At 35.8% G+C, this 15,621-nt stretch overlaps 1 protein-coding gene across 2 annotated transcripts; it reads right to left on the reverse strand.

Annotated features, from left to right (window-relative positions):
- Positions 1-1,965: 1,965 nt before the first annotated feature.
- Positions 1,966-13,961, reverse strand: LOC132190510 (calmodulin-binding protein 60 B). Of its 2 annotated transcripts, none has more exons than XM_059605521.1 (9): positions 13,887-13,961; positions 13,367-13,506; positions 12,162-12,237; positions 6,893-6,951; positions 5,309-5,802; positions 5,065-5,225; positions 4,786-4,989; positions 3,293-3,524; positions 1,966-2,968 (listed from the first exon to the last, which is right to left on the reverse strand). In XM_059605521.1, exons 2-9 carry the CDS (start codon positions 13,483-13,485, stop codon positions 2,391-2,393), a joined length of 1,923 nt encoding a protein of 640 aa, XP_059461504.1. In that variant the 5' UTR covers positions 13,486-13,506; positions 13,887-13,961; the 3' UTR covers positions 1,966-2,390. The 2 variants fall into 2 exon arrangements, with proteins under 2 accessions (XP_059461504.1, XP_059461503.1); XM_059605520.1 differs by having other exon boundaries at positions 13,831-13,935.
- Positions 13,962-15,621: the final 1,660 nt, after the last annotated feature.

A 15,621-nucleotide genomic window follows, 5' to 3' on the forward strand; every position in this document is an offset into this window, starting at 1 on the left:
ACAAATTGTATACGAGCTTATGTCAAGATAGATTTAGTAATTTTGAAAGTATATCATTGCTTAAGAAAAAAAAAATCTTATTATCATCCTAATGATAGAGACCAACCTAAAAACATGCGTTCAACTTTATGTTTTAATCTTGACCCTCACTGAACTAAAATTCTGGCTCTGCCACTGATCATTCATGACGTAAGACGATGTTGCCTCTCATAGAGAGGGGTCACCACCCTTCTTCTGGTGATGATGGGTGGCCCCCTCACTAGGTAGGGGTGGCCAACCAATTGTTTTTTATTAAAAAAATTGTTTTTCTTTTAATTAGGGTAAATTTATAATTTAAAGTATATTAGTCATGTGGCACATTGAGATGGTACATGATGTGTCAAACAAGAGCAATATGGCCTCAATTAGTTGGTTTGAGTGGTATACCGTATATTATTAATTAATTGGACGGTAAGTTAATGACCAATTTAAAATGAGAGGAAAACCTAAGGACTTAATTATGGTTGTAATTCGAGCCAAGTATTGAATGTTCAAGTTCGGTTTGTTTAATTTTCTTCGAGCACAAGCCGAGCTCAATCTTATCATCGAATTAGATAATCTGTTCAACTTATGTCTATTTATTTTTCGAACGAATCCAAACGTATTCATAAGCTACTCAATTAACTTATTCATTGCATATATAAAGTAAATATTGTGATTGTTTTTTTTTTTTTCTATAAATACATACTAATTATTAATTGTATATTATTATTAAAATTTATCATTTGAGTTAATTAAATAAATTAACTTAAATCTTAAACAATTTAATCCTGAGTCTATATGTTTATCTAATAGTACGTGAATACATTAATTACATATTATTACGATCCTAATGTCTCATATGAGTTAAGTTTAATCCTAACTATAAGTATACAAGCTCTTGGGCATCCTCTCCTCACAAGCTGATTTTCAAAGATGAATTATACCCAAAGAATGAGTGACCTATAGGCACTACTGCCAAAAGAGAAAGAGCTACGATTTCTAATTCACCTTAATGATTGTTTAAATCTATAATAGGAATTTTTCTTCCTACGAGGTCAAATTTTTATAATTCAGTGACAAAGGAAGATTCTGGAAGTTGCATCTATGAGATTTTTTTTATGGTTTAAAAATTTAATATTTCTTTTTATTGTTTTAAATCTATAAGCAGACAAAGTCTGTTTTTAAATAAAATTACATTCTAGCATTTACACATAAATGAGAGAGAATTGTCTCTACTTATTATTATTATTATTTTTCAAAAAAATTCACCTCACTAGTTCTAAACTACAAGTTACGACGTAGATAGTTATTTTTATATAGCTATGTTTTCTATATTAAATGATTGTGCTTTCATGAAGTTCTTTTATAAGAACGTTTCAAAATTCTGAAGTTTATTTTTTTGCCACAATTCCCATGTTTTAGGTCTAAATCAAACAAAAAATATATCATTGGAAACCTTATGAAGAGTAGATAGAGCCCTGTAAAAATTTATGACAAAAAACAAATATGAGGCATTGAAAAAATTGTTCAAATTTTCAGCCCTAATCTCCTGATCTACTTTATTACAATGATCAAGCAATGTTAGGGGCATGTTACTGGTCCGTAAGCTATAACACTCGTAAAATTGTGTGGCCCCAATCAGCCGTTTGATGTGTGACACGTAAGACCCAAAATGGCCTCATAAAAATTTAATTTCATCAAGCAACCTGGAAATGGGTGCAAGATTGAAGGTGCCAAGGCCCGAGGCATAGGATAAAAGACTGGGTTGAAGAAATTCCTACACCAAAGGAAATTAAAGTCTCATCTCCTAATGCATTATTTAGTTTAATACAACAGTCAGGTCACGTGACCTCAATGAAAATGTTGATCTTCTATGTAAAGTGGGGGGTAAAAAAACAAGAGTTAAAAGGAACTAATCAAAACATTTAAGCAAAACTACCAGAATATTAAAAGCCATAATTCTCGTACATTAAATGGAACAACAAATTGAAGTCATAACTAAAATAGTTGAAATGTTCCCCTAATCAGTGGACAACATGAAATGGGGCCATCAATTGAAAAGCACATTTACCTATATCATTCCCAAGACCGACGGTATGGTGATGCGACAAGTATCTCAATAGAAAGAAGGGCGACTAACAGACACAAACTATACAGGCACACTGTACAAGAAGAGAAACCCTGCTTAAAAATACCAAGAAACATCAGAGGTCCCCCGGGGCTTCAAAAACCAACGATTTCAAGCAGTCCCAACCGAAGACCTCAAGGTGTTAATGGCAATCATGAAGAGTTCAGTTCCATCATTTGCAGAATAGGAAAGCAGTGTGAAGGTTAGAGGAGAAAACCTAATTGCATCCCCATGGCAACTTCTAATCATCATCTAACTCAACAAGCTGTGCCCGCTTCTCAGCTGCTTTCTTCCTGATAAAGAAGCCCCACCTCATTGCTGCCTTAATCTTCAGCCATCCCACAACAGCTTTTCCAGATCGGCCACGATCCTCATCGAAGCTTGGCATTGGTGACGGCGCGAATGATGGGAACACATACCCATCCTCTGGCACATTAACAGCGCCATGACCTCCCATACTCAAAATTCGGAGCAACTGCTGCATTTCTTCATTCTCAAGCATCTCATGACTTCTAATGCGAATCTCTTCCTCTGAAAAGTACTCATCAACTCCCCTGTCACGGTTTTGCGACCAATCATCAAAAGGATTATGAGTAGATGGTTGAATTGCAGAGTTAATAGTCTGAAACCCGGATGTAGATGATTGTGGACGACCAAGGGCCAGTCCAACAGCATCATCTCTTGAGCTTTGGGCATGGTGAGAATTGTTGATCCCATGTCCATGTGATGCAAAAGAAGTGCTGTCATAGGGGACACGAGAATTTGAATTTACAATCTGCGACTCAGTTGAGTACCTCGTTGGCAGATTCTCATTATACCCTGAAGCTCAAAAAGAAAAAGGAAAATGATAAGTAGCAGTACAATACTTCTAGATCAAGCATCAATAGCCAAACATCGTCTCTATTGTGTACAATAATGCACACATTCATGTGTGTGTAGTGGGGTATTCGTGTGTATGTGTGCGCACAGGCATGAGTGTGAAAGAAAGATTAACAGGGCTGATTTTACTTTTTCTCAACCCCTTACCCCCATCCTCCTACCACCCCCCACAAAAAACTAAAAAATTAATAATAAAAGACAAAGGAAGAATCCACACATTTATTCCTGAAAACCCCATGATTTAATGAAGCCAGCAATGCTTACCTCCAACTGGTAAGCTTAAAGCCACTGGAGACTGCTCTGAAGGAATTGGCAGGTGTGGTAGTTGCAGCTGATGATCCAAAACAGAAGAGTAATCAATTGGTTCTATATTAAGTTCATTCTGGGAAGCACCTGACCTCCTATTCGGCTTAAAGCTCAAAAGTGACTTGCCATCATACTCTATAACTTGATCCCAATGGTCGTACGCTTTCTTCACTAGTGCATCTACATAGACCTGCAATCACAATAGTTGGCTCTCTGATGATTAGCTTTACCAGTAAAACCAAATCAGACTGCAGTATCTGAAACTCAATGACCTTCAACTGCCCTAATTCTAGGAATTACATGTACCTGCTCCTTTATCAGCATGGCAAGTGGCAAGCAATACTAGTGTGTATTTGTCCCATAAGACTAAATAACATGTACTTAAAACCAATAACCCTACTTAGCTTCTCATCTCTTAATGTCAATTTTGCTTCTTTTTTGTTACTTTTTGTACTTTTTACCCCATCCATTTGTGCACGTCTCAAAAGTACAATAAGAGTAGTACAGCATACTTAACAAAGAGAGGTGACTTAGAATCACTACAACAGTAGAAAAGGGCAACATACAACAGAACTGATCGAGTTGGTGTGCTTCACATCTGAAAACAGGTATCATTATTGATCACTCACATGCCTTCTCCCAGATTTCTGTCGGTAGGTGTGCATTGGGATAAAGAACAATTGGAGAAAATTACAAAAGCCAGGTTTCCTAGTTGCCAAACCAAGCTGGCTGGTGATCAATTATTTTCTTCAATTTCTTATACAAAGAAGACCTATAGGAACATGGAGAGGGGAGGAAGGGGGGAGGGGGGGTGAAGAGATTATGACAAATAGAGAGAATTATTTGCTACAGGGGCAGTTTGATCAGTTAAGTAATAAGTAATACATTTAACTGTTGACTGCCATCCTGATGCAGTCGGAAATAAAGAACTTTGACGCAACAAAAACCACCTTGGCAGCAAATGAGGCAGGTGATCATGACAATCCCCAAAATAGGGAAAAACCAATCAGTAATCAATAATCTGCTTATTTTGATTTTATTCATTAGGAAACCAGAAATGATCAAATCTGGCTGATAACACCAAGGACTTACAGTAGAGAACAAATTGATTTCTTAGAGTAGATACCTTATAAATAGGTTTAAGGATGCAAATGCAACAATATTCTCAGACCCAATTTATGGAAGGCAAGCAAAATACTGCAATGAGCTCTAGATCAAATGGCATCCCCTCCCTTCTAAGAATAGGGCGGAGTGTAAGATTTTGGATTCAGGATTCACTGGGTGCATGAATAACAAACCAATGATTAAAAAAAAGGTAAAACTACAATAGCTTTAGTAGAAATGCAAACCCTATTTCAAACTTAAGACAAGTAATGTCAGGATGTAATTGCGAAAGAAAGCATATGGCATATGGCATATGGCATATAGCATATGGCATATGTCATACTCACCTTCTGGTCGTCAGAAAGAGAATCAGCATTATAGAAATGCTCCCCACTAATAAGGCCCCTCAGCTCATAGATGTTGTTAAAAACAACACCAGCATTTCTTGTATCTTCGGGGTAGTAAACATATAGCTTCCCGCTCAAGACACAAGTCTTTGCATGGTCTAAGAGAGCCTCCCACATCTTATTTGACATACCACTTCCAAGGATCTACAGAAACACAATATATCTCAAAACATGTAGATAGCATGTAATCTTCACTCGAGAAAAAAATCCTATACATACATTCCGAAGTTTTTGCTGATCTCGGACCACAAGCCGAAGAAAGTCTTCAACCGTGAAGATTCCTGCTTGGTTCAGTCTCTTGTGGAATGACCCATCCTTGCCAATTTTCTCCAATCTCCATACATCATCATCTAATGCAGGCGGATAATGCTTCTTGTACACTGCCAAGAGAAAAAGGAATCAACAACAATATTCCAAGACAAACAGGCAAAAGAAAAAATTAAATGACAGAGGGTAAGCATACATTCCCCTCTGTGATCTTTAACAGTAAAAGCTTCTGTCTTTGCTTCACGGATGTGTACACCCTCGCAAAATCCAGAAGCAACCCTCAAGCCAAGCCTGAACTTCCTGCTCCTTATCCAACTCGAGTTGTCCGTAAATGTGAGCTCCCCTAGTGTCCCTACCCCGTCCTTGAGTGTCACGTATAGGTCCCCTGTCAACAAAGGTCTCTTACCATCACGCTCTTTCACAATATGGCTTTCAAATTCTTCTTGCGTCCAGTCTTCATCATTCTCATTGTTAAAATCGCCTTCAAGCACAACAATTTCTAGTTTGGCAGAGGCTTCAGGTCCAGATGTCACAAGATTGCCAGTGTTTGCATCAAATAAAACAACATGAATTGAAGCACCCTGCTCGCCTTCAACTTTCCCTCCCGTGAATAGTGGAAGAGACAATCTGGACCTAAAGAGCAGCTGCAAGTTTCGTCCATCTGGACCTTCAATCCGTTTTGGGGAAGATCTGAAACCCCAAGTGTTAGAAGAATATACCACTACCATAGATGTAAGACAAAAAGTTGAAGGAAGGTGAACGACAACAAAATCAGGAAGCACTGGAGTGAGTTGTCAAAAACAATGACTAAACCAAAAGTGGTTATCCAAAAGAAAATATATCCAATAGTTTACAGGCAGATAGGATGCCAACAAATCAGAGAAAGACCTTGGCAATAAAATTAATATAACCAGTAGATACTCCGAATGTCTGAATGTCTCAAGTTAGACATAGAAGCTAGTAACAAAACTAAACCAAGAAAATAGGATAGAGCTTTAGCAAATAAAGCAGATAAAGAAAGCACCATTTTAAAGGTGCAACCTTTTACATTTACCAAAGGAAAACCATCCTACAACTCTCACCGGATTTCATTTCAATTCTTCAAGTCCTCATAGGAAATATTATCCCTAATCCTCAAGTTCATCTGTTCAATGAGTAGAGATTAACACAACATGGCTTGAGTGATGAAGTGAGTGCCAACATCAGCTCATGTTTGAATATGCAAGGACCATTCTATCATTCTTTACTGAATAGTATATTTACTCTTAATGGCACATCACACAGGCTTCATGCACCTAGAACCACATGAATGTGCACAGAAACATCTTCCAGACTTGCTAACATTGTGGAAGTCTTACATACATGAGATCGTTCACGAACATTGCAACCTGTTTTATGCTTTTTTTATATTAAATTTTGACGTCCATATATCAGTGAACAATCAAAAGCCGATAAGTTCTATCTAAAACCATATTATATATCAATAAATCATTTTTCTTCTGCATATCTTTTCTTTTCTTTTCTTTTCTTTTCTTTTTTTTTTTTTTTTTTTTGTGTAAACATTCAGAAAATTAACTATTCTCTCCCAAAAAAAAAATCTATTTCATGACCCAGTGGCCCTGTACTATTCAATTTCTTCTAATCTAAATCAAAATTATTTTTCAAGGAAAATGTAAAATAACATAAACAAATATAGAACCACAAAATATATATACAAGATTCCCTTGCAGGATTGACAAAGAAAATTAACTGCCAAAAAGAAGATCAAGAATCTTTAGACCTTCCATTAAGTCTTGCAGGGCCTAACTTTGCCAAAGCACGTTCCACTTCTTCACTGACCTGTTGACCATTGAAGCACTGAACCAATGAGAGGCAAAAAGAGAGAACACGCGCCAAGTGCAGTAATATATAAATAACAGACTCTAATTATTGATCTTTTATGCATAGCAAAATTGTTTGCTTACAAGAAATGCATGCTTCATGCACATTATACAAACAATCAGACTAGAGAACGATACATAATAAAGAGGAAGGAAACAATAAACAAAGATGCATAGTTAGAGCAGCTCCAGGATCTGTACAAGAAAAAGTTCAGCTGATTCACTGGATAATATGATTTATTTGGTCAAAACATGTAATCCAACCATAGGTAATGACCTTTTTATCTTTTGCCAAGTTAGAACCTCTTTTCTTGTCTTTTTTTATTTTTATTTTTTCTATTTAATTTATCCATTAGAAGACTCCACAAAGGGACATAGCCAAACTATACCAAGAATCTAAAGGCTCAAGTTAGAAACTGTAACACCCTAGATCCATCCAAGGATAATTTTGTGATGTTTGCTGTTGTGCTGCTTTTTTTTTTTTTTTTTTTTTTTTGGGTAGTTGTTTGCTAAATTTGTTTCTTTTTAAATTCTTGGGTTTGCTCGAGGAGTATATTAAGAGGACTGAAAAAGACTTGCAAAGGATTTAAAAGTCAATAAATGCCTTTTTATAAGTAATTTAATCTCATTAAAAAGCACATAAGGGCGCAACCCGAGTAAATTGGAAGTATACAAGAGAATCCTACTTAATAGAAAAAGAAGAACAAAGGCTCAAATTCAAAAAGTTAAAAATAAAAAGGGGGCAAATCTTTATATGATGCTATCCACATATAAAGGGAGTTGAATTTAATTCTTTTCAGCTCTACCACCGAAGTTCCTTTATCTTTTTTTTTTTGGAAAATTACAGTTTACTCCCCCAAAGTTGACATCATTTTTCAATTCGCACATCAAAGTTTCAATTTTTGCAATTCACCCCCACAAAGTTCCAATTTTTTTAAACTCGACCAATATCATCCCAAAATTCCCAAATTGCCCCTGATTTTTTTTTTTTTTTTTTTTAATTTTCCATGAAAACAATAACAAATTTGGGAGTGCAAAAATGACCAGATGACCAAAGGGGTGGCCGTGAATTTTTTAAAAAAATTTGTTATAAAAAATAAAAAAATAAAAATTAGGGATAATATGGGAAGTTTTGGATAAAATTGGTCAAATTGCAAAAATTGAAACTTTGGTGTTCGAATTGAAAAACGCTATCAACTTGAGGGGGTAAACTGTAATTTTTTGATAGGTAATATCAATGTACTAAAGCGCAAGAGGCGCAACCCATGTACACAGGAAGTATACAAAAGTTCCTCTATCTTCAAAGCTTTGTGCATTATGTTCTCTCCAGATACACCACATTAAACAAAAGGACTAAATTTTCAAATGTCACAACGCCCCATCTACCCTCCCCAACGCATCAACATCTCTCTCACCCTTTTTGTAACGACCCAGGAAAAAGCACTAGCCACATATGCGCTATTACCCCAAAAAGACTAGTTAATTTATTACTTTCCTAGAATTCATTATAAAGCCAAGTTTCACCTAACAATAGGCAATGTGAGATTTAGCACTCATGATTATATTTTATAAACTACCCACTATATGTGGGTTACTCATCTCTTCCCAATATGGGACTGGGGTGTTATAATATCTCCCTCTTAAATTCCCAACGTCTTCATTATGATCATGTCATGTAGTACTCCAGTACCACATGGCATGGTGTTACTAGGTAGCTCTAATGCCATTTCTAACGACACAAGAAAAAGCGTTAGCCACATCTGTGCTATTATCCCAAAAGGACTAGTCAGTTTAGAGTTTCACTATAATTTATTATAAAGCCTAATTGTACCTAGTAACTAGGCAATGTGGGACTTAGCACTTATGACTATCTTTTATAAATTACTCATTTTATGTGGGTCAAACATCTCTTTCTAATATGGGATTAGGGTGTTAACACTTCTAGGTATAACCCAATTAACACCAAACAAATTACATAGTAAACTCCATAGATCTCTTGCTACTTCACAATGAAGGTGATCGATAGCCTCTCAGGTTATCCAACGGCAATGTTTTCCTTATACCGTCGTCCACACGAAAAACTACTCTCAAAGAAGCCTCAACTCTGTATATACTTTTCCAAGGAAACAAGAAAACCGCAAATATGGTTAACATGTGATAAAACGACTTCATTTCACACTTGTCTCTCTTGAAAGGGATCCAACATATTCTATCCACATCTCCTTGCCTTACTCTAAGAGAATACATCTCGAAGAAAAAGGAGAGCAAATCCACCTCCCAATCCTGTAGAGGTCTAGTAAAAATTATCTTCCAACGGATACTTTCATTTCAGAATTGCAAAAGATCCACCACCCACATGTCCTCACAACGTGCAATACTAAACAAATCTAGATAAGATATCTTCAATGATTGATCCCAACACCACACATCATACCAAAAACTAACCTTTGACCCACCACTCACCTCAAATTTTACAAATTTTTTTATTTTTATATAAGTAATAATCCAATCTCATTAAAAGCGTAGAGCGCCCCTTAGTACTTTGGAGGTATACAAAAAAAAAAACACCTAACTAGAAAGGGAAAAGTGAACAAGAAAATCATCAAAACTAATCGACAAAGGAGACACATTAGTCGTAGTCCAAAGATACAATGTATGGTAAAAGGAGGGTACAAGGAGGCTAAAATCTCCTCCAAGGTCTTCTCCAAGTCCTTAGAGCTCCTATTATTTCTTTCCCTCCATAAGCACCAAAGAAGGCAAATAGGCGCCATTTTCCACATTGCACCAACAAGCAAGTCAAATTTTACAAATTTTAAAAACATTTTCCACCCCCTCCTTATATATTGCCGCACACCCACTCCAAATGGCCCTATTACCTCCTAGGAACACCAACTTCCCCTTAAACTGTCATATTTAGTCTCTATCACCAATCACCACAAAGCCTCACTCTTCGTAGCATAAACGCCATGGCCATTTGCTCATTAGGGCTCAATAAATTGAATTAAGTACCAAACCCCCAACCCAACTGATTTCATCGGGCTACAAACTCTCGACCAATTCACTAAATGGAATTTAAACCTTGTCGCCAATTCCACCCCATAAAACGTCTGAAGTTTTTCAATCCTATTAGCCACACCCACTGGAATAAGTAAAAGAGAATACTAAGTAGGCAAATTAAAAAGGGTGTTTTTTTATCAAAGTATACATCCCTTAGATAAATAAAGCATTTTCCATCCAGCCAGCCGGCTTCCACATTTTCAATTATGCCATTCCAAATAGATGTAGCCTTGTAAGACGCACCCAAAGGCAAACCCAAGTACTTCATCAGCAAAGATACTACTCTACAGACCAAAATGCAAGTCAAACCTTCTACATCTCCCACTTCGCCAACAGTAACTATCTCTGATTTTGCCAAATTAATCTTCAACCCCAATACAACTTCAAAACATAAGAAAAGGCATCACAAATGTCGGAGTTCAGAATTTGCCTGTATCATCTACAAACAAGAAGTGGGACAATAACTATTCTTCATTATTCCTTGACCCCATTGAAAAACCAAACAAAAGTCCCTTATCCAATGTAGCCGTCATCATCCTACTCAATGCTTCCATAACAACCACAAACAATAATGTGATAACAAGTCCCCTTGTCTAGATCCACCGGAACTATTAAAGAAACCAAATGGCGAACCATTAATAAGAATGGAAAACCGCACCGTAGAAATACAATGCCCTATCCAATCCCTCCATTTCTCCCCAAATCCACATCTCTTTGGCAAATATAATAAGAACTGCCAATTAACATGATCATAAGTCTTTTCCAAGTCCAATTTACCCAACACTCATGGTTCCCCCGATCTAATCCGACTATCCAAACATTCATTAGCAAGCAAAACTGAATCCAAAATTTGTCTACCTTTGATGAATGCATTCTGGGAGTTATAATTTTTCCCAAAACCGATTTTAACCTATTCGCCAGGCCCTTGTAGATAATTTTTTAAACACCACCCACTAAACTAATAGGCCAAAAATCCTTAATGCCCACAACACCTGTTTTTTTTGGGATAAGGAGACAAATGTTGCATTAAAACTCTTCTCAAACTTTCATCGACTATGAAACTCCTTCAAAACTACCAAGATGTCTTATTTCACAACCTCCCAAGACTTCTGGAAAAAAGCCATAAAGAAACCATTAGGACCTAGAAACTTCTCACCATTCAAATCTCTTACCACCTCCCACACTTCATTCACCTCAAAATCCCTTTCCAACTAATTTCTCTCATCCGCATTAATGGAAAGAAACGAGAGGCCATCCAAGTTTGCTTGCAAAATAAATTGTTCAGCATACAACCTCTTATAGAATTGCACTACACACTCCCTTATTTCTATAGAATCAGAATTCATAGACCCATTAATAACTAAAGAGACCATTTTAAGTGATAGAACCATTTTCTGAAGAGAAAATCTCTGTATATCAAAAGACATAGACCCATTGATAACCTACGAGTCCAATGAAAAAAAAAATTGAAAATTAGCATATGAAATGAAAAGAAGTAACGGATTGAAGCATTCAAAATTTACAAGGGAAAAAATGAATAAAAAGGCAAACAGTATGAATAAAACAAAGCACAGGTGCAAAAGCAACAAAATATTTATATTTTGGAAAGATATGAAACTTCATTAGCAAGAAGACAAGTAATCTAGAATGTCATGAATACTTGGGTTATTCATAGAGATCAAAGTACCTATAGCAAAATGGTGACCACACAGATTAATACTATTAAGGAAACATTAGAAGGATGATTTAAGCACTCTGGTGATGATTGGTGTGTAATGACCCAAGAAAAAGCACTAATCACATATGCACTATAACTTTAAAAGGACTAGTCAATTTGGAGCTTCCCTACGATTTTTTATAAAGCCTAGTTTTACCTAATAACTAGGCAATGTGGGACACAGCACTCATGACTATCTTTAAAAACCACTCACTCTATGTGTGCTACTTCTCACCTTCCAACATGGTACCGGGGTGTTAGATGGATTGTAAAGCAGGTTAGTGCTAGGTAAATTAAAGAGATGAAGCATAATAAGTAGCCAATTCAAACCCATTAGAAGAAGAAAAAAAAAATTAGTTGGTATGAAGATCGAGTGTAGAAGCCATAAGTCTTACAACTCTACGAAGAATAGGTTCCAAAGACGAGCATAGCTTTTGCAGACTGTCCACTTTCAGAGCTTCAACAATTACGCTGCATGATATAATTGACTTTAAATTAAGTGAAAATGAAAATACGAATGCTAAATAAGTTGGACAAAAAGAAAAGAATGGAAAGAGGCATATTAGCATTAGCCCACACAATAAATTATAGTACATACAAAAATAAGATTTTCGCTACACAAATCTAGAATCTTACCCAATGAGTCATGAGCCATGAACTTCATTTTTATAATAAACCATTATATAGTAATGAGATGCAAAATTTATCATTTATGCAAGATATGTTAGTTGTGATATTTATAAATCTAGTTATTTTGTACACGGATTGTTAAACCTAGGTTTGCATCTATTGTGATATTTATAAATCTAGTTATTTTGTACAATGATTGTTAAACCTAGGTTTGCATCTATTTTCCAGTATCTTTATGCACATAATCATACAAACATGTATTTTCCATTAGCTTTTTGTGTTCCTACCAAATAACACATAAAAATTACACAAACATGATCAAAACGATCTTCCAAAACCAAAGAAAAGCCCCACATATCATTATGTTTAAGTTTCTCCCCTTTCAAAATTCCCATAAATCTCACAGTTCCCTCAACGACCTAAACACTTGAAGGTAGGCATATGGAATGACTACAGAAGGGTAAAAACCCCATTTGGAAGATCAAATTAGCAACTTGTTTGGATGAGAAACCTATCATAGAGAGTTTTTCTCTTGAAACGGTACCAAATTTGGGTTTTATCTGCAGCTCCTTTCGTCTATAAAGTTGGAGTGATGCATGGAACAACATGGCCATATCTGCACCTCTGGAGCGCAGATATCAGCCTTCCTTCTGATAAGGCAGCCTATTTTTCATTGTTAAGTTTCTTAAAATGCAACCCACAAGTAGTTTTTAGGGCAATTATCACCCTTCCTTTTAAAATGGCAAGCCCATACCAAGTTCTGGTGCACCCAAGTAACAACTAGAGACTATTTCATAACCAACTACCTAAAAACTTAGACACGCTAATTTTAACAATTGAACACTTCAACTGAAGTAACATTCTAGTCTTTATACAATCCACAATTAGCATTGCAATTGAAAAATTAACTAAGAAATCCCAATCAAACAAAGCAATTCAAGTCACAAATCAAATTGACATAAGAATTTACCTAGCAAGAGCGGGCCGCTTCCTCTCTGGCTGCTCATCTTCTCCTCCTCCTCCTCCTCCCTCCAAACTCCTCTTTCCTCTACTCATAGATTTGGTCCTCTCCATAAACCTAGTCTGCATTTACACCCACACCTCCCGGATCTGCAACACACCAAAACCACAACATACTCACTAAAAACGCATAAAAATCCCAAAATTGCAACCAAACTCAGAAACCCTAACTACCACTACACACACACACAAACACAACTTTCCACCACAGATCTACAAAGCACTTAAAATTCAACTCAGATTTCGCAAATTCCTCATAATTGAACTCCAGATTTTCCATCTATTGATGAAAAACAAAATACAAAAATTACTGAAAGACAGATTGATTCCCCAAAAAGAAAAACAAAGCAGAAAAACTTGCTGGGGGATTCCTTCTTTTTAGACTTTTCTTAGAGCAAGAAAGCGAGGGAAAACCTGTGAGAAAAATAGGAGTGTTTGGGGAGCGAGAAAATCGAAAGCAAGGTGATTACCGTTTGAAGTCTCAAAGACTTCTTTTGTATTCGAGTCTATACTGGCGACTCTCGGATCAACTGTGGTACAATCAGCTGCGTCTCAGACCACTGTAGTCCACATTCTTCAGTCAACGGTATCCGCTCACAAAGACGACCTTTTTGTTTCACTCTATGATTTCTTGCGCTCTTTGAAAAAGGAAAGTGAGACCAGCTGTTCTGTGTAGCACTGGATGGACTCTCGTAGATCTATTACCCGTATTGGTCGTTGCTTTAGGATCGTCCGAAGGACAAGCGAGCGTGAAATCCTGGACGTTGCACTTGCCACGTCACTCGGAAATATATAATGGTTTCACTGACGTCACTTCCTTTTTTAGGCTGACGCCAGTTTCTGTTTTTTGTTCCGAATTTTATTGCCCTTTTGGCCACAGACACTTTCTCTTATCATGATTAATTGATATTAATCCTAATTATTGTTACTATCATTATTACGTTGATACTCATCTATAATCATAAAAGGATCATATTCCAATCTCATAGAAACTATTCCTTCTAAGACAGAAATTTCTTTTAAACTGGAAATTTCATTCAACTCAGTTTAATAAGTGTCAAATGTCATCTCTCATATATTTTCTTTAATATTTTAACGGTCATTTATTGTCATTTCACTAATCTAGGAACCCAAACATGTTGAATGACACTTATCACTTATTAGAGTAGGTTGAAAAAAATTTATTCCAAACATGTTTGAAGGAAATTTGTGTCTTTCATTTTATAGTATAAATTTAAATTTGGTGTATTTAATAATGTACACGTGAGATTATGTACACTGTTAACTGCCCTCAAAGGGCCGTAACTCAATAACTGGGAATCACGTATCATGAAATGAAACTCAATAGTTCGAATCATCTTCTCTATTGTCCTCTCCTTACTTGGAAACGTCCAAAAAAAAAAAAAGTACATGGGTAAATACATCTGCTTTAAATTTTGAACGTAAAATAAATAATTTAGATAATATAGAGAATCCTTATGGATTCCAATCATTGTTTGTTAACTATAAAGGAGTGAATAATGTCATAAATTGAATGTACGATCATACCAAAGATCATTAATACACAAATATAGATAAAAAAAAATAAAAAGTAGATAAAAACATAAATCAATTCTATGCCTCTCAATTGCAATAAGTTTAGTTTTAGAAGGATTATTTTATTGGGTTTAAATGAAACAAGTTTATTTTTTCAAAACTAAATAAAAAAAAGTGGGAAAAATAATGATCAGATAATTATGATCAAGCGGCCAGGAATCTCCAAGCACACTAATAAATTTGGTGTATTTGACTCAGACGGAGAGATGATAAACACTCCCTACCCACCAAACATAGTTTACATTTAAGGATAAGATAAGAACGAACTCTTGTCCACTTTTTTCCACCCTTTTTGTGTTGCCGCAAAAGAGGTGGAGCAGCAAACAATGAAAACGACACATAATTGTTAAGAATAAATAAAAGAAGAGAAGCAGACAAAAAGCAACAAATATTAAAAGCACATGGGAAAACTACTTGGCCTGCAAAATATCTTGGCTTTAGAGTTACTAAAACAAGAGAAAAATATAAGTAGTTTTTACATGTACTCATTTATTTTGGAAGATAGAGAAATATTAGTTTTTTTAAAAAAAAGATTTTTAGGTTTTTTAAGATCATATTATATCGGACAATCTGTTATACGCCCCAGACAAGATTGGGCAATTGGGATTT

The sequence above is a fragment of the Corylus avellana genome, chromosome ca8 (genome assembly GCF_901000735.1).
Source record: "Corylus avellana chromosome ca8, CavTom2PMs-1.0".
Taxonomy (NCBI): Eukaryota; Viridiplantae; Streptophyta; class Magnoliopsida; order Fagales; family Betulaceae; genus Corylus; species Corylus avellana.

What these genes read in the sequence shown, in the direction of transcription:
- LOC132190510 (XM_059605521.1), bottom strand. Translation starts at nt 13,485, where the DNA reads ATGCAGACTAGGTTTATGGAGAGGACCAAATCTATGAGTAGAGGAAAG. An exon ending in AACCTATTCTTCGTAGAGTT is followed by an intron (nt 6,952 to 12,161) that starts GTAAGACTTATG and finishes AATGGTCAACAG; the next exon opens with GTCAGTGAAGAAGTGGAACG. An exon ending in CTCTTTCTGACGACCAGAAG is followed by an intron (nt 3,525 to 4,785) that starts GTGAGTATGACA and finishes TTGTGATTGCAG; the next exon opens with GTCTATGTAGATGCACTAGT.